Source organism: Sus scrofa, chromosome 7 (assembly GCF_000003025.6).
Source record: "Sus scrofa isolate TJ Tabasco breed Duroc chromosome 7, Sscrofa11.1, whole genome shotgun sequence".
Taxonomy (NCBI): domain Eukaryota; kingdom Metazoa; phylum Chordata; class Mammalia; order Artiodactyla; family Suidae; genus Sus; species Sus scrofa.
The window spans coordinates 32,455,284-32,477,758 of NC_010449.5; the positions used below are offsets into that span (position 1 = coordinate 32,455,284).

The following is a 22,475-nucleotide window of genomic DNA, read 5'->3' on the forward strand; positions in this document are numbered from 1 at the left end:
TGTCTTTTTAGGGCTGCACCTGCGGCACATGGACGTTCCCAGGCTAGGGGTTGAATCGAAGCTGCAGCTGCAGGCCTGCACCACAGCCACAGCAACTCAGGATCCAAGCCGTGTCTGTAACCTGCACCACAGCTCATGGCAACCCTGGATCCTTAAACCACTGAGTGAGGCCAGGGATCAAACCTGCGTCCTTGTGGATGCTAGTCAGACAGAACTCCATAGTTACTAAGCTTTGACCATTCCCCTTAAATAAGGGTTAATGAAGGAATCAACCTTTGATCTACCTGTGACCCCAGGAAGAGTCTGGGGGAGTGGCAATAAAATGCACCAGATCAGCAGGATTAGAGAGCAGCAAATTCTGGCTGAGGGTCAGAAGCCCTGCTGTTTGGCACCCTCAGCCTGAGAATGGGGCTCTCCAAGCACATGAAATGCCTTTTCCAAACCAGAAGCATCTCTGGAATCAACTGCACAGAAGATAAAGCAACTCCTGCAATATATAATTTTCTGCAATTTCTGCCTTTTCACCCTATCTTTTAAAAAAACATATTAAGTTCTTCTAAAACAGCAGAATTGCTTCAATTTGCATCTTTCCGCATGTTAATCAGGCTGCTGGGGAGACCACAGCAAAGAGCCTTTCTCTCTGGGGTGGTGGCCTGGCCCACTCTAGCATGTTAGCCCCCCACTGACCCAGGAGAGGGCCATGTAGGTCAGAGGTCAGGCCCAGAGGTCGGCAGGTGGGCTGAAGGCTGGGAGACAGTAGTGGCACCCCAGAGGGGAGACTGCAAAGCTGCTCTGGCTTGGACCTCGCCAGCAGCCCCCAGGGTCAGAGCAAGGATAGGCAAGGGCAAAATTTAAGGGACTCCAAAAATCTTAGTCATCAAAATAAAGATTTTATTTTGTTTTATTCTATTTATTTACTTTTGGCTGCACCCAAGGCATGAGGAAGTTCCTGGGCCAGGGATAAAACCCATGCCATGGGAGTGACCTGAGCTGCTATGGTGACAACATCAGATCCTTAACCCACCGAGCCACAAGAGGACGCCTCAAAACAAAGACGTTTTAATGTGATATTTAAAATATCAAAATCAATGCAAAAATCCATGATACATCAAATCAAAGATTTAAATAAGGAGTTCCCACTGTGGCACAATAGGATCAGTGGTGTCTCTCTGGTGTTCTATTCCCTGTCTGGCACAGCAGGTTAAAGAATCCAGGGTTGCCACAGCTACAGCTTAGATCTGATCCCTGGCCTGGAAACTCCACATGCCTCAGAGTGGCAAAAACAAAAAAACAAAAAACACCCCACCAGGTAAAGCGATTTTACAAATGAAGAAACTGAGGTACAGAAAGGTTAAGTAACTTGCCCAGGCTCATATATGGGTTTGATCCCTGGCCTGGGAACTTCCACATGCTGTAAATGCAGCCCCCCAAAAATAATAATAATCATTAGCTCTGAAATTGAGCACTCCCGCAGAAGGGAACACAGCTCAGAGGTGGAGGTGATTCTGTGATGGTGACCTCTGGGAGGGCTTCTATATTCACAGAGGGGCCCAGAAGCAAGAGTCCTGGGGTGCAGGCATTCAGGGACAGCAGCAGAAACCTCATGGGCTGGCGTTTATTCTAACCCAGACGGTGGTCTAGGCCTGTCTTAGACATTGAGTGTAATAACCACGTGGAGGTCAAGCAGGTTTCCACTGCTGTCTTAATGACCAACTTCTTGAGCAATCCAATCAGTTGTGTACCTTGATTTGGTCATTCAGAGTCTGAAAACCCCAGATTGACCATTTTTCCTCCCACTCCTTGAGCCTCCGTGAGCCTGGGATACTAATCAAAGTCCATCAACTAAAGTTCAAAGGAAAATGGAACGATTCCGCTGTGAGGATGTTCACGGCAGTATTAAGTATATTGTTTCCTAGAAAAGAGTGAATGTAATAAATTTTGATGCCTCCATCCAAGGGAGGAGTGACCTGAGGCAGGCCACTTCCACCTCTCTGAGTGACCCTGGGTCACTCACTCCTGCCCTGCCCCCGGGGCCCCGTGGTGACAATCAAATAGACTATAAACATGATAGTCTCAGGCAATCCTGAGGATGATACAAATATTGGTCAGTGTTACACAGAATAATAATTGCCTTACTGCTGAGCACAATGAATTCTTGGGTGTTTCAGAGGCCCTTCAGGATATAAAGCTCATCTCTGTCAACAGCAAGTATTACAGAATAACATTTGGGATCCAATTCTGATTGTTGGAACTTTCTTGGTATTTAAATTCTAGATGAGCAGGGCTTTTCTATAACCCATCAAAGCACGAGGATGACCCAACGGAGTCCACTCTAATCCATTGCTGGTCCCTGCCTGCTCACATCCTCCCCAAGGATGAAGGGCGGGTATGTCTACTTTGACAGAATATATTCAGGAAGCCCTGCTCTGATGAAAAACCATCGCTCAGACCCCACCTTCTTCCTTTGATCCTCCCACTGAATGCTGGAACCACAGAAGCAAAGCCGTGCAGATGTAATTATTTTAATTCAGCCAGATGCTGGGAATTAGTCTCTTTTCCTTTGCAAATATTCTAGGGAAAGACAGAACTCAGCCAAAGATGCCCCCCTCCCCCAAAGAAAAGGAGCTGACAATCTCAAGTGGAAGGGAGGGAGACCCCGCCCCCCACTGGCTCTGAAACAGTTTAAATCAAAGAAACTGCTGCCGTCCCTGGATGGAGGAGGGGAGGAGAGGAGGGGGGAAGGAGGGGGAGGGGGAAGGGGAGTCTAATGGGTATAAAAGGCAGACTGTTGCCCAATCCTGGAGAACTAGACCCATAGCAGCACCTAGCATTGTCTAGAGCTTCAGAATTTCCAAAGCACTTTCACCTGTATTACTTTATTTAATTATAAACTTGGGAGGGAGTCACCAGCTGAGCTAGAAGCGTGGGGGAGCAGGCTGAATTTAGGTTCCCCGGGAATTCAGATTCAGTCTTTCCCAGACGCCCACTAGGAACTGGCCCCTGTCAGGCACGGTCGCCTTCACCATCTCCTCTAATCTTCACAGCAGCCCTACCAGTCCCAGCACACAGGCGGGGAAACTGAAGCTCAGGAAGCGGGAACCCAAGATCTCGTCTACATGTCGGCTGGGTTCTCTCCCTTTTCTGAACTCCAGTAGTGTCCAGATCGCCAGCATATACGGATGTAGGAGTTTTCATCATGAGCCTGAACATTGGGTTTGTGCTTCCTAGTCATCTGATCACAGCTTCATGCCGGAGCCTCTGGGTCACCTACTGCACGTCACGCCCTCTGCTGGGTGTCTACGTGGGGGAGGTTTAGTCCTGTGGTCAAGTTCCTCCAGACCCTCAGTAGGTAAACAGACCCGTGGAGAAACCAGATTGAGCAGTTGTGTTGGAGCTGATTTAGTCACTGCTATACCACCCTGTCCTATCAATTCTGTGCCTTCTTCTCCAACCAGAAGCCCATGAAAGCAAAATTTGGGACACTACAGCCTAGGTGTTAAAGACCTTGGATCTAGGACCAGACTGCCTGGGTTACAATCTCTTCTACTCAGTGGCTGTGTGACCTTGGGCAGGTCCCTTAACCTCTCTGTAAAATGGGGACCATAATACATGAGATGCTACAATATATAATACATCATACTACGTATTACATTACATATTATAGGACATCAGATAAATAAACCAATACTGTAAACCACTTAGCACAGTGTGTTGCTCAGTTAATGTCAACTAACAATTTAAACCTCCATATGTACCAGCCATTCTCAAAGTAAGAACTGGAAACCCCCATGGGAGCCCATGAGGCCAAAGCTATTTTCATAATAACGCTGGTAAGACATGGAATTTTCTAGAAATTATCCAACAGTGATAGCATAACAGATTGACTGCAGAGGCAGAGAGGAGAATCTAGCTCTTCTGTTAAACCAGGTATTAAGAGATTTTTTTTTTAAAAAATGTAAAGCAAAGCAGTCTTTCCACTAAAGGACATTTTTTTTTTTGGCTGTGCCTAAGGCATGAGGAAGTTCCTGGGCCAGGGATCAAACCTGTACCACAGCAGTGACAATGCCGGATCCTTAACCTGCTGAGCCACAAGGGAACTCCCCAGCTAAATCGCTTTGATTTTGGCAAATCTAGCTATTTTTCAAAAAAGATGTTACTTCTGTTAACCTCTAATGGGTTAAATTTTTTTTTTGGCTGCGCCCGCGGCACACAAAAGTTCCTGGCCAGGGATTGAACCCCAGCGCATGGCAGTGACAATGCCAGATCCTTAACCATTGGCCATGATGGAACTCAGACTATTGTAATTTTGAAATGAATTTATACATAATTTAAATTTTTTCTTCAATTTTAATTTATAATATGGTAAATATTGATAAGTAATGGATATAGTAGTGACACTGACTTCTCAGGAAGGTCAGAAAATGCTTTTTGGGAGTTCCCATGGTGGCTCAGCAGTAATGAACCCGACTAGCATCCAAGAAGACTTGGGTTCGATCCCTGACCTTGCTCATGGGTTGGGGATCTGGTCTTGCCATAAGCTGTGGTGTAGGTTGCAGACATGGCTTGGATCCCGCACTGCTGTGGCTGTGGCATAGGCCAGCAACTGAAGCTCTGATTTGACCCCTAGCCTGAAGACTTTCATGTGCCACAGGTGTGGCCCTAAAAAGCAAAAAGCAAAAAAAAAAAAAAAAAAAATGCTGTTTCTCCTCATCCTTCCTGGGTGTTCTAACCTGAGCTGAGCCCCATGGGAAGCTGTGTTCCCAGATTACCCCAGAATTGGTCTTGTGCTCACACTGTTGCTGCATTTGCCTCTCCTCCTCATTAGTGCCTAAATTCCTACCTGTGGCTCCCAAGGGGCGTGCAAGCCTGGGTGGTTTGGTGGAATAAGCCTGGGTTTTAGGATCAGGCTGATCTGCATTAGAACTAGAACACTGGCTCTATCACTTATTGTCCTTGAATAGGGGACTTAGCCTCTCTGAGCCTCACTTTTCTCATCCATAAAATGGGAATGACAATGGTTATCCTGCCTCTTAGGATTATGGTCAGAAATAGTGATAAAATGTAAAAAGCCCAACACTTGTCAGACAAAAGATATCATCACTATTATCATTTATCATCATTAATAGCCATTGGGCCCCCTGGGCCCCTTCTTGGGGGCTCAGCTACCCTCTAGCTATTCCCATCCCCTGCTTTTCCACAGTCTCATGGAAGAAGTAAAACCAAGGACTGGTTGGCACTGCAGACTCTGGCCTCCCAACACACACACACACACACACACTCCCTCAGCCCCATACAGGGTGTCACCCTACTCCAAAGCTAAAAGTGAAAAATGACAACTAAATGCCAAGCACCCAGGCTCCAAGACTGAAAAAGCCCCCCTGCCGCCAATGTTGGTGCCAAGGCAGTCTTGGCTTGAGGACAAGTGAGCAGTGGCCATGATGGGGAATGGACCAGGGCTCCCAGCTCAGCTCTGCTGCTGACTGCGGGTGAGTTCCCTCCTCTCTCTGGGCCTCAGGCAGCTCTACTATAAAAGGGAAGGTGGCCTCTGGCTCCAGGGTTGAGGACTTCTACATCAGCCAGGTCAGAGGGAGGAGACCTGTCTTCCCCTAGTCTTTCCAAGGACATGCATGGCCCCAGGGTCACAGGGAGGGTGGACTGCCCTCTGTCGCTGCCCCATCCCCACCCAGACCCAGTCCTGCCCTGGCGTCCCTCTGCCACTCACCCTGCAGTTGCTGAGCTCCTCAGCAGACAGGATGATGGTGCCACATTTCTTCCCTGGGACACCACTGGGAGGGGAGAAGAGGAGAGAATGGGACGTCGGTCAAGGACAGAGACTCAAGCCTGAACATTCCTGAAATCAGCCCTCTTCATCCTCCCGCCCGCCCCCCACCATCCAGCAGATCTGCCCCAAAGTCCCCGAGAAGACAGTCTCCTGTGGCCTAGGGCACGGCTTCCTGGGCCTGGGGCTGCCCCACCCCCTGCTCCCCAAGAGCCCCACCAGGAAGGGTCCTGTCTGCAGTGAAAGTCCTAGAAGTGGAAAAGCATCCAGACTCACCCGGAGGCTTCCAGACCAGTGGTTCTCAAACTTTCCATCCAAAGACCACTTCTGTGGGCAAAAGACCTCGTGGGCTAGCCACCCCACCCTGCACCCAGCTGACCCCCAGAGTCCCGGAACATTCCAGCTCTGAACCACCCTGATTCATCGTGGGAGGGAGGGCAGTAAGAGGGAGTAAGCGGGGCAGGGGACTGGCAGACTCTTGGTGGCCGCTTGCCAGGCCCTCTCTCAAGGCTCCCTCCCCTTGAACTTCTTGGCTAGGGTCTTTCTGGGGGCAACGGAGCCCAGCCAATCATGTGGCTCCTCTGTGAGGTGGGCAACCAGGACATGAAGCTGGCCCACCCAGAGAATCCTTTCTAGGAGGTCAAGTTCCCAGAGTGGGACTCTACCTAGGGGACCTGCACTACCTCTTGCTTTCGTCAAGAGGGACCCCTCACGCTGCTGGCATCAGCCCATCCCACTCCAGTGTTTGGGACTAACCTGGGGTGGGGATACTGGGGCCATTGGGAGGGAGAAGAAAATGGCATGTTTTCCAGCAGCTGTGTGACTTTAGGCTCATTACCGCACCTCTCTGAGTCTCAGTTTCCTGGCTCATAAAATGGGTGTGATTATGGAATCCACTTTACTAATAGGCACACACACACAGCGCCTGGCACAGAGAAGGCCCTGTGCCTCAAGAGCACCATTTTTCTCCCTGACCTGTTCCTTTTACAGTTGTGCAGAGACAATCAAATCCAGCCTTGGGGCCGTCAGCATGCTGTCTGTGGAACACATTTTTTTTTCTTTTTAGGGCCGCACCTGTGGCACATAGAGGTTCTCAGGCTAGGGGTCGAATCAGAGCTACAGCTGCCAACCTACACCACATCCACAGTAATGCAGGATCCCAGCCACACCTGGGACCTACACCACAGCTATGGCAATGCCAGATCCTTAATCCACCAAGTGAGGCCAGGGATTGAAGCCACATCCTCAATGGATACTAGTTGGGTTCTTAACCTGCTGAGCCATAACGGGAACTCCACATTTTTTTTAGGGCTACACCTGTGGCATACGGAAGTTTACAACTGGAGCTGCAGCTGCTGGCCTACGTCACAGCCACAGCAACACCAGATCCAAGCCACGTCTGCAAACTACACTGCAGCTCTCAGCAATGCCAGATTCTTATTTAATCTGTGGAACACATTTTGAGAACCACTGATGGAGCTCTCCCCAGTGCCAGCTCTTGAAGGGACAGGCTCTCAAACAGAGGAGGCAAAGGAGGCCTGGGACCCGGCCTGGGCTGATGAGACAGCCCAGGTCTCTTCAGATGAGGTGACCAGAGCAGGGGCCGCATCTGGAGGTTCCCCGCCACAGGCAGATGGTGGTGCCCGCCCACTCGCACCCCTAGACTTGGGTAGCTGAGCTGAGGAGCCCAAAGCCTTCCCCAGCCCCTGATCTGGCTCTCCTTGCCAGTAAAGATGGATTCCTTGACCAGGGAGACAGAATCCTCACACCAGCCTCCTCTGTCCAGTGTTTCTCTATCTGTTCTTCTCTTTGCCTCTTAGCCCCTCTTCTAGTTCCAGTCCTTCCTTCCTCCCCTCCAGCCCCAATCTGTTCCCACCTGCCCTGCTTTGCCCTCTCCCTCCCTCTTATCTGTCTCAGTCTCCCTTTTTATTAATTAATTAATTTATTTATTTTTTGTCTTTTTAGGGCTGCACCTGTGGCATATGGAGGTTCCCGGGCTAGGGGTCTAATCGGAGCTGTAGCCACTGGCCTACACCACAGCCACAGCAATGCGAGATCCGAGCCGAGTCTGTAAACTACCCCACAGTTCATGGCAACGCTGCATCTTTAACCCACTGAGCGAGGCCAGCAATCCAACCTGCAATCTCATGGTTTCCGGTTGGATTTGATTCCACTGTGCCACGAGAGGAACTCCATTTTATTTATTTATTTATTTATTTTTTAGGGCCACACCTGAGGCATATGGAGGTGCCCAGGCTAGGGGTCTAATCGGAACTACAGCTGCCGGCCTACATCACAGCCACAGCAACAAGGGATCCGAGCTGCGTCTGTGACTTACGCCACAGCTCACAGCAACGCTGGATCCTTAACCCACTGAGTGAGGCCAGGGATCAAACCCACATCCTCATGGATACTGGTCGGGTTCATTAACCACTGAGCCATGACGGGAACTCCTATTTTTTAAGTTTTATTGAAGTATAGTTAATTTACAAGGCTGTGATAATTTCTGTTGTACAACAAAGTGACCCAGTCATACATATACACATATCTATTCTCTCTGATTCTTTTCTCACATAGATTTTCACAGAATACTGGGTGGAGTTCTCTGTGCTGTACAGCAGGTCCCTGTTGGCCAATCGTTCCATATACCTCAGTGTGTCACTCTCCCTCACTTTTTCTATGACTCCTGCTTCCTCTCCCATTGCTGCTTTTCTACTCTTCTTGGAAATTAGCATCCATACCCTTTCTGGGCTGTACGCATTCCTGGGTCTCCTGGAGGCCCCTTTCCCACAGCCCCATTTCAGGCAATCCAGCTGCAGAGACCCAATTTCCAGGAGCCCTCGGCAAAGGCCCCTGGAGCTTTGCTTACTCAGCCAAGACGCTTGTCTCCAGAGGCACCTCCGGGCTGGTCCCTCAAGCAGATGTTTCCTTCCCTGTTGCCCCACCCCTCCCCACAGGTAAAGACCCTCTCTCCAACCAGGAGAGAAGGAGAGGGAAGGAGTGGGAGGGTCTCCGTTGCCACATCTGCATGAGGCCAGCCAGAAGCCCATGGTCAGGGTGGGGGCTGGGGGAACAAGTCTAGCCCACGACAGCTGGTCAGAAAACGCAGAAAGTGAGGATTTGGGTCCACCCTGTGAGGAGGCTGATGTCCAGCAGTGGAAGCGGTGGAGAAGAGAGATGAGGAGGTCAAGAGAACAGAGAGGGAGGGTGAGAGGTGGAGGCCGGAGAAACAGGCCAGGGAGAAAGGAAGGAAAGGAAGAGCATCCAGGCCCTGCTGATTCCTGGAAACAGCCCCTCCGACCTCTAAGCCCTGCCCTGCTTCCCAAAGTCCCAGGAGCCACTGGGGATGGGCCTGGATGGGGGAGGGCCAGCTGCAGAGTGGTCCTTGATGAGGGACCCAGGGCCCTCTCTGTGCCCCTAACTGGGGCTGGATGCACACTGGTGGGAGCAGGGACTGGGCCAGGACTCTGAGGCCCCCTCTGCAGAGCTGGCTGAATGTCTGAAGACTCCAGGGCCAGAGATGACTGGTGGCCTACCCGTTGGACACAGCTGGCATGGGTTTGCCCGTCCTGGAATTCAGGCTGAATGCTCCTATTCTGTGGAGAGGGAGGAAGAGAAAAAGCATGACTTGAGCTGAGTATCTCCATCCTGAGAGGCCAAAGCATTGGGCATCTGGATTCTGGGAGACAGGTGCCACAAAACAGGATGGAAAGCCACAGGCAGGGGAAGGAAAGGTCTTCCTACCAAACCTTGTTGTGAGGCCCTAGGCAGCTCTGCCTCAGGGGCTCTCAAAGTGTGGTCCCTAGACAAGCAGTATCCCATCCCATGAAAATTCTCAGTCCCTTGCCCAGGCCTGGGCTTGGAGCCCCGTAGTCTATATTTAACAAGCCCTCTTAGGAGTTCCCACTATGGCACAGTGAGTTAAAACTCTGACTGCAGTGGCTCAGGTCACTGTGGAGGCACGGGTTTGATCCTGGCCTGGCACAATAGGGTAAAGGATCTGGCATTGCTGTAGCTGCAGCATAGGTGGCAGCTGGGCCTTGGATCCCTGGCCCAGGAACTTCCATATGCTGTGGGTGTGGCCATAAAAAACAAAACAAAACAAAAACAAGCCTGGTGATGCTGATCCTGCTACAGTTTGAGAACTTCTGTTCTACCTCTTTGAGCCTCAGTGTGTGGGCTGTGAAAGGGGAAGATTGCTGAGAGAATCACATGAGGTCACAGAGACCAAACACTGCCTGGCCCAGAAGAGATGCCTAATGAAAGGGAGCCCATTCAGAGGTCTAGCCAGGGCACAGCTAGACTTAGACACATGACAGCTGCAGAGGGGGACACAGCATCTGACATTTTATCAACACCCAGCATCCTGACATTTCAGATCCTGCTTGCCCTTTAAAGCTCCTCTCACTAGCCACCCCTACTCGGAGCCTTCCTCGGTCCCCAGATGGTGTCCCTTCACTGAAGGTGGGCCAGGGGACAGCATATGAAACAGACTCAAACGACCATGGGCTTTTGACCCAGGCCATTGGGAGCTGAAAGAGGCAGACTCACACTCATTCCTGGGACCCCAAATTCTATAAGCTACAGAGCCCCCCCCAGTCCTGGATTTGCTCCTAGTTTTCTTTCTTTTTTTTTTGCTAGGGGTCCAGAGCTACAGCCACTGGCCTACACCACAGCCACAGCAACTCCAGATCTGAGTCACATCTGTGACCTACACCACAGCTCACGGCAAAGCCAGACCTGTAACCCACTAAGCAAGGCCAGGGATTGAACCCGCCACCTCATGGTTCCTAGTCGGATTCATTTCCACTGTGCCACGATGGGAACTCCTGCTCCTAGTTTTGAATAAATGACAGCTATTTATCACTGTTTCTTTGAACCTAGAGGAGGAGACCTTTTTGGGAGCAGGGAGGACTTTCTGGGGTCCCTGAAGTGACCACACAGTTACTGGCGGTCAGAGGCAAGGGTCTGGGAAAGAGGGACCCCCCCTCCCAATAACACATTCTGCAGTTATTGAACACGGTGACGGGACAGCATCCAGTGTGAACTTGGCAGCAGCAAGCAGGGCTTTTCTGCCCACTCTGCTCTATGACCTCCACATTTGTCCTGTCTGAGGCCTGGGCCCTACTCTTAGGGTTTCCTGAGAAACAGGGACAAAAGAGGTCACCCCACCAGTTGGCCAGCCCTGGCTGGTCCCTGAAGCCACCCTCAGGCTCCACTATGAGAAGCCCTGGGATTTCTCAGCCCAGAGGCTGCTTCGGGTAAGAGCTTTCTCCTAAAAGCACCTAAAGCCCTATAATGCAGTATCAGGGGAAGGACAGGATGGAGAAGGCCTCACCATGCCCAGCTCTGGCCTACAACAAGGTATGAGTGATCTGAGGAATCCACTGTGTGAGGAGATTCTGGGATTCAAATCCCAGCTTTTCTACTTCGTAGCTGTGTGGCCTAGGGCAAGTCACTGCCTCTCTCTGGGCTTCTGTTCCTTCCTCTATACAATGATGGAGAGGGGAAGAGGAGTGGACTAGATAGCATCTTGGGCTATCCTAAGGAATTCGGGGTTCTAATAGCTGAGCTGGGGTTCTTCCAAGATAATGGGGTTAAAAGCCCTACAAAGTTAAGGCCTGTGGGGCCTCTCTTTCTTTCTTTCTTTCTTTCTTTCTTTCTTTCTTTCTTTCTTTCTTTTTTTTTTTGTCTTTTTTTAGGGCCACACATGCAGCATACAAAAGTTCCCAGGCTAGGGGTGGAATAGGAGCTGCAGCTGCCAGCCTAGGCCACAGCAGTGGCAATGATGGATCCTTAACCCACTAAGTGAGGTCAGGGATCAAACCTGCATCCTCATGGATCCTAGTCAGATTCTTAACCCACTGAGCCATGACAGGAACTCCAATCTCCTTATTTCCCATCATCTGTTATGACTGCCAACTGCTTTCTTCCTACCCTGAGCCAGCCCTCAGAAAGGTGGGCAGGAAGTTGGCCCATCACTGAGAAAGCAACCCAGACAGCACCCACTCCCCCATACACTTACGTGAGGGACTTCTCCAGGCGGCTCCCAGGGGACCCCACAATCTCTCCCAGGGTGCAGAAGGCCTGGCCCAGAAAGTCCTGCACATCCAGGATACAGAAAAGACCACTGTCACCCCCTCTGCTCCTAAGCATCCTGCCTCCCCCATCCCTGCACCCATGGAAGCAGGAAGGCTCTGAAATGACAGAATGTAGCATCAGACACACACTCTGCGTCACAGTGACACCCAAGGCCAACTCAGAATTTGGCATCTAAGAGACTTTCAGGATTGCTGGGCAGGCACCGGCAGAACTCACATGTTTGGATAAATCCGGACTCTTGGAGTCAACGTCGTATCTGCAGGGAACACAGAGAGATGGTGAAGGTGGCTGGAGCATCCTGTCTCAAACCGCCTGGCTTCTTGAGCCGAGCCAGGACCTCTGCTTCCCCTAGAACAGACACTGACACAGAGGACATTTCTGGGGAGACGCAAAAGGGAGCCTTCCTTGGTGCTGGACCTGTTTTGTCTCTTGATTTGGGTGGTAAATGGGTGTCAAAATGCATCACAGCACAGGACTCTTTAAGACTTGGGCCCTTCCTTACACATATGTCTCATTACAAACTGAGAAAATACACGTGCTTTGCTACCCTGGCTGGTTCATAGGTGCCTGAGTCACCTTGCTCTCCACTGCCTGTTCTTCTGTTGTCCCAGCCAAGGCTCGGCTGCCTTTGGCTTCAGTATCTTGCCTTTGACCTTCTCTGATGGCTTCCTCTTGCTCAGGTCTGCCCAGCCTGCCCTTGGGCCTGGGCACTCAAGAAGGAGGGAGGCACTGATACCTGAACCTCGGCCATCCTGCACCTGGACCCCTCCCTTCCCCTCATCTGCAGCCCTTCCTCGGCATCCCACCCCTGCTCACTGGCCATCTCTGCAGCCAGACGCCACTCTAGGCCCGTAGGACCCCTGCTGAAGGGCAGGCATTCTCCTGCCAGTCCCGTGCCCTGAGCACCTTCTCCCCAAAATGATACCAGTGACTTCCCAACAATGGGCTACACTGACTGCCCTCGGCCTCAGGTCCTCCCCCCACTTCCTCTGAAGTCATTTCCTTTCACTGCATTTTTTCCTCTTTGCTCCCTCAGGTGCCAACCCCCCCTTCCCCCCACTGTGTACACAGTTCTCTGGGGGCACAGTCCTTTCTAATCATCCTATACCCTGAAAAAAAACAACAAAACAGCACTCCGCGTGCTCACTAGACTCAAATCCCACCATCATCTTTAACTTTAGGAGAGAAGCACTGGGCACCTTTGTGACATCCACACAGATGCTTTGAGCCCCGTCAGCCGGGTTAGCTCTGCAGGAGGGGAAGCTGGAGGGGACCCTTTCCCAGAACAATCCTGGTCAGAGGGAGAGGTCAGAGGAAAAAAGTCAGGGCCTAGGGGAAGGGGCTCCTAGGAGGCAGAGCTAGAGTTGCCTCCAGGATCCTTCCTCATCACCCCACCCCAGAATCAGGTAGCTTGCCAGGTGCCCTCCCGCACTGAGACTAATGGGGAAGGGGGTTGGCTCCTCCACCCAGCTCCTTTCCATCTCCTGATGAGGGCAGGGCTGGACTTCAGCTAATTGTTACTTTTACCCCAGGCCAACCAACCCTGGGCTTCCTCTAATATCACAGCCACCCCTAACTTCCCTAGTAAAGAAACGCCAGCCGCAGCCACAGGCCCTGCAGCCCCATCCACCATCAGCAGCTCCTTCCCCCACCCTGTCCTCAGCACCATCTTCCACTTACAGGTCAAAACGGAGGTTCTGCTTCTCCTCGAAGAAGTAATCCACGATGAATTTGCGCACAAAGTCGGGATTGAGTGTGTTGTCAATGACTTCAGTGCGTCCAAACTACAAGAGAAGATGAGGCAGGGATCTCACGGCCAGGCTATGGGACAGGGGAGCACTGGGCTCAGAGCCCCACGGTCCTGACCGTGATAGTGATGGAAGCTACGCCCGCCTCCAGCGGAGAGGAGAGCATCCGCATCTAGCAGTGGCAGCCTTGACCCGGGGCCCCAATCTCTACTGTCACTTTGTCCTCTTTCTCTCTATAGGCTCCCTCCACTCAAGTGAGTTGGTTTTGATACCTGCATAGCTCCCTGTGCTTTCCCACCTCACTGCCTCAGCCTATGCTGTATCCTCTGCCCGGCCTCCCCTTCTTGGCCAAGGGCATAAACTCCATTCCCTCAAAGTCCCTTGTTAATGCCACCTCCTCCAAGAAACCTTCCCGACTGCTCCAGAAAATTACTTTTCTCTGAGCCACCACTGAACTTCTGCCTCCTCTATGACCATGGCCCTTCTCTGACCGACTCCACTTTAGGTGTGCAGTGATTCGATGTCTCGATTGCAAATGCAAGGTGGAGACAGAGACTGTGGGATCCTTTAAGAGCCCCTCTCCTGGTATTCATGCCCTTGTGTGAATCCCTCCCCTTGAACGTGGGCTGGAGCTGGTGACCCACTTCTAATGAAGATGGACTAGAGCACAAGCCACTTCCAAGGATACGTTACAGTGTGACTTCTGTCTTGGGTGCCCTCGCTTGCTGCTCTCTCTGGCTGGCTTACTCATGTTGGTGAAGCCAGCCACCATGGTGCAAGCTGCCCTCTGGAAAAGCCCAGGTGGCAAGGAAGCAAGGCTGCCAGCCAACCCACCTCTAAGACTCTGAATCCTACCAAAAACCACCAAAGGAACTCAGAAGTGGATCCTGCCCCAGCCGAACCTCGAGAGGACTGAGACCCTGGCCCACGTGGGAGACCCTAAGGTAGATGAGTCCACAAAGCTGCACCCAGATTCGTGACACTGTTCATTAAGTAGCCAAACTCTGGGCTAATGTGCTACTCAGCAATAGACTACTAATACCGAGACCTAACTTTCTTGGTATCCCCTGTAACACATATGCCAGAATTTTGCACACATCGGACACTCCATAATTAAATCCCATTAAACTCCCCAAATAACTTAAGGCAAATCACTCCTCATTTCTGGGCATCAAAATCACTTGGAGGGTTTGTTAAATCAGATTGTAGGTTATGATTCAGTGGGTTTAGGATGAAGCCTGAGAATATGTACTTCTAAACATGCAGGAGATACGGATGCTGCTGATGGAAAGAACCTCCTTGGAGAACCACCTGGCTGGACCGTGTTACATGGGGCTGTGAGCTCCCAGGAGTCTTCTCGAGCCATGGAGGAAGGCAGCGTGGGTACTGGGCCAGGCCACCATTTCCACCTAAGCAGCTCTTATATCTGTTCAATACACTAGACATTTTTGGTGAAATTTTATTTATTTAAGCTTTTTTTCTTTTCTTTTTTATTTTTACTTATTTTTTATTTTTTGTCTTTTTAGGGCTGTACCCGTGGCATATGGAGGTTCCCAGGCTAGAGTTCCAATCAGAGCTACAGCTGCCAGCCTATGCCACAGCCACAGCAACACAGGATCCAAACCGCATCTGCGACCTACACCACAGCTCATGGCAATGCACTGAGCGAGGCCAGGGATCAAACCTGAAACCTCATGCACCACAATGGGAAGTCCTTAAGCTTTCTTTTTAAATTTTTATTTTATTTTAATTTTTGGTTGAGCCCACAGCATGCAGAAGTTCCTGGGCCAGGGATCGAATCCATGCTGCAGCTGTATCTAGAGCCACAGCAGTGACGCCAGATCCTTAACCTGCTGAGACACAAGGGAACTTTGAAATTGTATTTTTAAAAAGGAATGTGGGGAGTTTCCTGGTGACCTAGTGGTTAAGGACCTGGCATTGTCACTGCTGTAGCTGGGGCCACTGCTGTGGCACGAGTGCGATCCCTGGCCTGGAAACTTCTGCATGCTGTGGGCATGGCCAAAAAATTTTTTAAAACAAAAAAAATTTTTTTAAATAAGTAGGAGTTCCCATCGTGGCGCAGCGGAAATGAATCTGACTAGGTACCATGAAGTTGCAGGTTCCATCCCTGGCCTCACTCACTTAAGGATCCAGCGTTGCTGTGAGCTGAGGTGTAGGTCACAGACACGGCTTGGATCTGGTGTTGCTGTGGCTGTGGTGCAGGCCGGCAGCTGTAGCTCCATTAGACCCCTAGCCTGGGAACCTCCATATGCCACTGGGCGCAGCCCTAAAAAGACAAAAGACAAAAAGTAAAAAAATAAAAATAAGTAAATAAATAAATAAAAAGAGACATGAGACTAAAAGATAAGAGAGTCACGGAACTGTACTGTACACTCCGTAAAGGCAGGGCATGATAATCCCCAAAGTAAACAAGATAGGCGATAAAAAACATTTTAAAAGGTTGTTAATCATTCTTAATATATAAATGTGGGGTTTTTTTGGCTTGGGCAGTCATGGCCAAAATAAGGAATTAAACCTGAGCACTGTCCTCCTGGCAGCCTAAAGCCCAGAAAAATGCTAGTACTTGAGCCCTCTCATGTGGTGGGCCAGGCTCTGGTTACCTGGGACATGGCTTGGTGGCCCCTTCGCCCCTGAATTAAGTTAGAAACCTGCAAAGAGAACCTCCTCCAAGGCAGTGTGGGGGCATCTGGGAAGCACTAAATCAGGCGCCTTCCTGCCCTCACCCCCTCATCTAATCAACCTTTGTTCCTGTCAACTCCATCACCTAAATCTTTCCCCTGGCCCTGCGGTGGACTTGGTCAGGCCTTTTCATTTTCTCACCTCAATCATGGCCACAGCCTCCTCCCAGCAGATGGACCAAATGGGGGTCAAATGCTGGTGCTTAAGGACTCAGCTCCCCAGAGGTCCAGCCCTCCAACTCCCATCCCCTCCCCGTGCTCCCCTAATCCTCCTCCCATCCCACAGCACTGCTCACCACATGCCCTAACCATGATCTTCTGAGCCTCATTCCACGCCGCTAGACAGAGCATCTTAAGCAACGGGAGGATCCAAGTTTCCCTCATCTCCGCAGCCCAGGACTGACACGGTGTTTAGCACAATCACAGGTGATTACGGTGCTAGCAACTGTGCTAAACACTTTGCACCGTATGAACTTATCTAATCCTTTTATGGTAGGCTTCTCTAGTTTACGGATGAGAAAATGAAAGCACTGAAAAGCCAAGTAATTTGTCCAGGGTCACACAGCTCATAAGGGCCAACTTTGGAGTTCCCGCTGTGACACAGTGGGTGAAGAATTTGACCACGGTGGCTTGGATCACTGCAGAGGCATGGCTTCAATCCCAGCCTGGTGCAGTGGATTAAAGGATCTGGCGTTGCTGCAGCTGTGGCTCACATTCAACCCCTGGCCTGGGAACTTCCATACACCACAAGGGCGTCCAGAAAAGAAAAAAAAAAATCTGACTTCAAGGCACAAGCACTCTGGCTCAGGTTCTCTAAACCCCGTTGCCCTACATGTAAGGTCCTGAGGGCAAGGCAGTGACTGGTGCACAGGAGGTACTCAGGGCTTGTTGAATGAAATAAGGTTGAATGAGGAAATGGATGAGAGAGTTTGCATCCCAACTTCATCACAAGCTAACTGTGTGACATGACAGTGCCTCTCAAAGCCTTAATTTCTTCTTCAGAAGATGCAGAATAATACTTCTTGTTCTGCATGCTTCTTAGGGTTATCCAATTCAATTATGAATTCAACAAGCAGTTTTTAAGCACTTATAAAGTAGGCCAGACAGTGTGGTGGGTGCTAGGCTACAAACATAAATAGAACATGAGTCCTGTACTTTAGGACTTCCCTATCATAGGTGGGACAGCTCAGACACAAATAACCACAATACAGGGTGACAACACTGCTAACAGAACCATATACCAAGGTCTAAGGCAGGTGCTCCCTCCTGGCTGAGGACGTATGAAAGCTATGTATGGAAACGTACCAAAAAGCAGATCCCAGGGTGTCCTGTTTCACATACTAATCCTGGGATCTGACTTTGTAGAGGTCTGCATCTTTCGTTATCTCCGAACTACCTTACAACTCTGTCAATTAAAGAAAGCATAGAGTAATGCAAATGATTCTTATCCATAGAAGTGCAAATGAATTTTCCTCAGTAGTATGCAATGGATTATTTGATTATTACCCCTGTGGATGCAGACTAACTTTGCATCTATTTGTAACTTCATTCCAGCATTCCTGATTGCCTACATGTGTGTGTGTGCTGTTGGAATTATTTGAACCAGTTGTAATATCTTACTGGTTTCCTCATTAATTGATAAGTTGAGTAAGTCTTTGCCATGTGTTCATTTTACGTATCTATGGGAATCATGATTTCATCCTTTAAAAATGTAACCTTTATTAGGAGATTTTTAAAAATCAAGCCCTACCATAGGCCAATTAAATTTGAATCTCAAGATGGGGCCTGAGCAACTGTGTTTTTTAAAAGTTCCCCACATGATTCTAAGGTGAAGATGGAGTCAAAAACCATTGATTCTCAGGGGGAATACAGCAGGAAGAAGGAAGAAAACTAACATTGACTGAGCCCCTACTAAATGCTCAGTAGACCAAGAGGATCATTAAGTTATGTCATTCTATTCTTACAAAAACCCTGTGAATTATCACCCATTTTACAAGTGAGAAAACTGAAAATCAGAAAGGTTAAGTAACTTGCCCAAGGTCACACAGCTAGGCAGAGCTGGGATCTAAGCCCAGGTATGTCTAACTCCAAAGCCCATTATATGTTGACTTCATCCAACTGCCAAGAATCCTCAAGCATTACGAAAACCAAATAAAGAGACTGACTCCACAAGCATTTATAGATACCTCGTTGTATGCACGGCCAGGGGGAAGACAGGGAGTTGAATAAGACTGGGTTTCTGCCCCACTCCCTAAATTCAATAACAATCTTATAACACATAACCCTGGTTCCAAAAGAATTCCTGCCCTTTCTAATTCTTTTTTCTTTTACCACCACACTTACAGCATATGGAAGTTCCCGGCTTGGGGTTCCACAGCCAGGGCAACACAGGATCTGAGCTCCATGTACGACCTACGCTGCAGCAGTGCTGGATCCTTAACCCACTGAGAGAAGATAGGGATCGAACCCACATGGAGACTCTGTTGGGTCCTTAACCTGCTAAGGCACAACAGGAACTCTGACCTTTCTAATTCTTAATACCTCCTATCTTCAGATGAAAATATCTTTTCTCCTAATAGCCTTCTAGAATCCAGACTATTCCAGGTAAACACCCAGGTTCGAGGGAATCCTCTCTTAAGGAAGGGCCCTACCTCCTCCTCAATGCACTGCCTTCCTCTCTCAAACACATTTAAAAATCCCTCTGGCAGGATTTTACAGAAACCCCAGCCCAGAAGGAGCAAGTCTTCCTTTGTTCAGCCTCCCTCCTCCCTCCACTCCCGGCAGAGACTCCAAGGAAAACACCCGTTGGGAAGACGACAGTGCTGCTTTTAAAATGGCTCTTGAAGCTTCAATAGAGGGGAATTCCCTCGAGATTGATCTTTGACGTAGAAGAAGAAGAAGTCCCCTGGAAACAGGACCAGCAGGACGACGCCAAGGGTATCCAGTATCTCCTCGTGCAGGAAAGGGTGCCAATGAGGCTGGGTGGGCAGTGATGAATTACCAGGAGCAGAGTAACTAACATATGCACGTCACAAACAACAGCGACATCAACCCAGAGACTTACTAAAGATGTTTTATAGCCTTCATTACTTGGGCTAATAACAAAGGAAAAAAATGTGAAATCTTGAATTTAAAAAAATCCCAAAAGCCACTGGTCTCTGTCAGGCCCTCCTTTTTTTTTTTTGTCGTCATTTTAGGGCCACACTCTCAGCATTTGGAGGTTCCCAGGGTAGGAGTCCAATTGGAACTGCAGCTGCCCATCTACGCCACAGCCACAGAAACGGGATCCAAGCCGTGTCTGCAACCTACACCACAGCTCATAGCAAAACCAGATCCTCAACCCACTGAGCAAGGCCAGGGATTGAACATGTGTCTTCATGGATACCAGTTGGGTTTGTTGCTCCTGAGCAACAGTGGGAACTCCAACATCCCTCCTAATGATGGTCAGAATACAGCTTAACTGATGTTTAAAAACAATCCATTTGGCTGGATTCCATTTGAAATAGAAGGGAGTGGAGAGATGAGGTATCAGCAGTGAGAAGCACACAATCTGACTGCTGCCGGGGCGGGGGGGCATGGGACACGGAGCGGGGCGGTTAACCTCTCACCATCCATAATCTGGAGCCAAGTCAGCCCAGAACACCCTTCTAGCTCCCTTTGTCCACACTTGGTCTCTGAGGATGGGAGGGAGCTTCATGTTGCTCATAGTCTGAGGCACAGATCACCAAGCATCGGTGGGCACAGGCATTCTCTGAGTAACAAAGCTGCAGAGGGAGTTCTCTGGTGGCTCAGCGGGTTAAGGGTCCGGCATTGTCATTGCTGTAGCTCAGATCCCTGTTGTGGTGCAGGTGTGATCCCTGGCCTGGGGAACTTCTGTATGCTCTGGGTGAGGCCAAGAACAAAAACAACAAAGCTGCAGGGAAGCCCCAGATCTGCTTCGTTTGACCAAATGATTCTGATGCAGAAGAGACCTCCAGAGAATTGTTGGGCGCATGGCAAGTGTGGCCTGGGGAGGATGTGGTGTGAACATGGGGAACGAGATGAGCAATCAGGGAGGTGAGGGGGCTATGAGCCCAGGGGCCAGGGCAGCCTCCCGGGGGGAGAAAGAGAAAGTACAAATGGGAAATAGGCCTGGAAATTAGAGTATTCTCCCTCTGAAAAGCTTACTTCTCATCCCTGGCAACAAAACCCAGTGAAAAACTCCTGAAATGTCACAAAACACGCTCCCAAAGGTTCCTATAACCCCATGACTAAGCCCCAAGAATATCAATTAAGCAGCACTAATTACATATCGTCAGTTCCAGTGAGACCCTCCGAGGGGAGGCAGACTTGAAACTTTGAAGACTAAATTAAATGGCTCTCGGGGGCTGTGCTACACACAGAAGTCAAGATTTCTGGGGGCCAGTGGACAGCTGTCCAGCCCAACCGCCCTGGGACCAGGGACTGAGAGCCTGGATCAGGAGGTAAGGTCTTCTTTCCTCACATCAAGTACATGGCTGGGCAGGGGCAAAGCTGAGACATGGGCCTCTGGACCTGTGGGGGACACCGGGCTGGCAATGAAGCCCAGATGGATTTGGAGGCTTGTTCGCTGTGCTGGAATATCCTGCTGCTGCCCCGCTCCCACCCCTGCTCTACACGCCAGGAGATTGTTTCCACCACCAAGTTCCCTTGCCCTGTGGGCCGGCAGAAGGCCCTGGCAGATGGTGGCTGGGAGACGGGAGGAGAGACTCGGAACCAGACTCAGCACCACGGATCTGGGAGGGGATGCCCCCTCCCCCGGGGCTGGCCACCTCCCCACCACCCCACCCCAGGACCACAATCACCTCTCGCTCACACCATCTCCTCCCAGGGCCCCGTCAAGCCTGCGTGGGAAGAGCTCCCTGTCATTGCCAGGCCCTGGGTGCTGCCCTGGCCCCTGTGGGCGTCCTCAACCTCACCCCTACCTTTGAAAGCAACCTATTAACTCTCTCTTCAGTGACGCCAACTGAGTAGAACTCTCTTTCCTGCTGGGACTCTACTGATATACTGTCTCTCTCTCTTTCACACACTCATACAATGGCCGACTCAACTGAACATAAACCAGGAACAGTCCCTGCTCCGACCCTATTCTTCTCAGACACTGCATAACATTCATGTCACCAGCAAAGTGCGGGGCTCCTGCCCAGGCAGCCTCGATACCCAAGGTCTGTGACAGTCCTCTGGGACACAGGGTCTCAGCCCAGCTGTCCCACCCGAGGGCCTCAGTGGAGACTCTCAGCAACCAGGACTCCCACCACAGCCTCTGCTTCGTAGCAAGTGGCCGTGCCAGCCCCGTCCACATGGGTGCCAGAGGGAGAGCCCAGGAGGGAAGGGCAACTGCTGGATTAAAACCAGCTCTCAATGGGCTGTGACACCCTACAACTGAATGCACATGTCTGTACAGGCCCTCCTTTTCTGGGGAGAGAAGCCATGGTTTTTATCAAATTCTCAAAGGGAAGCATGCCTTCGGAAAGCTTTAAGAACTGCTGACTCTAGCTTTGAAGGCAGATCTTAGGGTTTCCCACATAAAGCAGTAAAGTGAAGGAGTTAATAGAGCAGTCTGAAGCCAGGCTTCCGGGGTTCAGTTCCTGGCTCTGCTATTCACTGGCTGTGTGACCTTAGCCAAATCCCTTCACCTCTCTGTGCCTGAATTTCCTCTTTTGTTAAATGGAAATGACCATTTATCCACGCATTATGGGATAGTTGGGGGCTTAAATGATTTAGTGTCTGTAATATACTAAGAAGAGAGCTTGGGGAGTTCCCTGGTGGCCTAGTGGTTAAGGATCACTGCTGTGGTGCAGGTTCAAACCCTGGCCTGGGGACTTCGGTATGCTTCAGGCATGGCCAATAAAAAACAAAAAGAGAGCCTAGGACATAAAACATGCTCTGTAAATTCGTGATTTCACACTCTGGTTCCTTATAAACCCCAAACCCAGTCTCCCAGGAAGTATCTCCCCAGCCTCCGAACTCAGCCTCATCTCTGGGATGCTCCTGACCCTAACAGCTAACATTTCGTACACACCTCCCATGCCTGACAAGGTTTGTCTGGCTAAAGTGTCCTCTGTGCGTGGTTTCTCTCCTCTTCCACACAAAGGGTAAGGCCGAGGGAGATGCAGGGCTGGCCCTTTG

At 50.2% G+C, this 22,475-nt stretch overlaps 1 protein-coding gene across 5 annotated transcripts in view; it reads right to left on the reverse strand.

Moving 5' to 3' along the window:
• CPNE5 (copine 5) overlaps nt 1-22,475 on the reverse strand; it is a 113,508-nt gene that overhangs the window by 58,549 nt on the left and 32,484 nt on the right. For 4 of the 5 annotated variants that reach the window (XR_002345691.1, XM_013977863.2, XM_013977862.2 and 1 more), the window contains exons 4-9: nt 13,562-13,665; nt 12,098-12,137; nt 11,805-11,881; nt 9,316-9,375; nt 6,056-6,106; nt 5,723-5,786 (exon numbers count right to left, since the gene is read on the reverse strand). Coding sequence is in view for 4 of the 5 variants with exons in the window: in XM_013977863.2 (XP_013833317.1) it covers nt 5,723-5,786; nt 6,056-6,106; nt 9,316-9,375; nt 11,805-11,881; nt 12,098-12,137; nt 13,562-13,665 (396 nt within the window). In the remaining variant the exon portion in view is untranslated. The remainder of the gene's footprint in view (nt 1-5,722; nt 5,787-6,055; nt 6,107-9,315; nt 9,376-11,804; nt 11,882-12,097; nt 12,138-13,561; nt 13,666-22,475) is intronic. The other variant, XM_001927588.5, reaches the window with a different exon arrangement.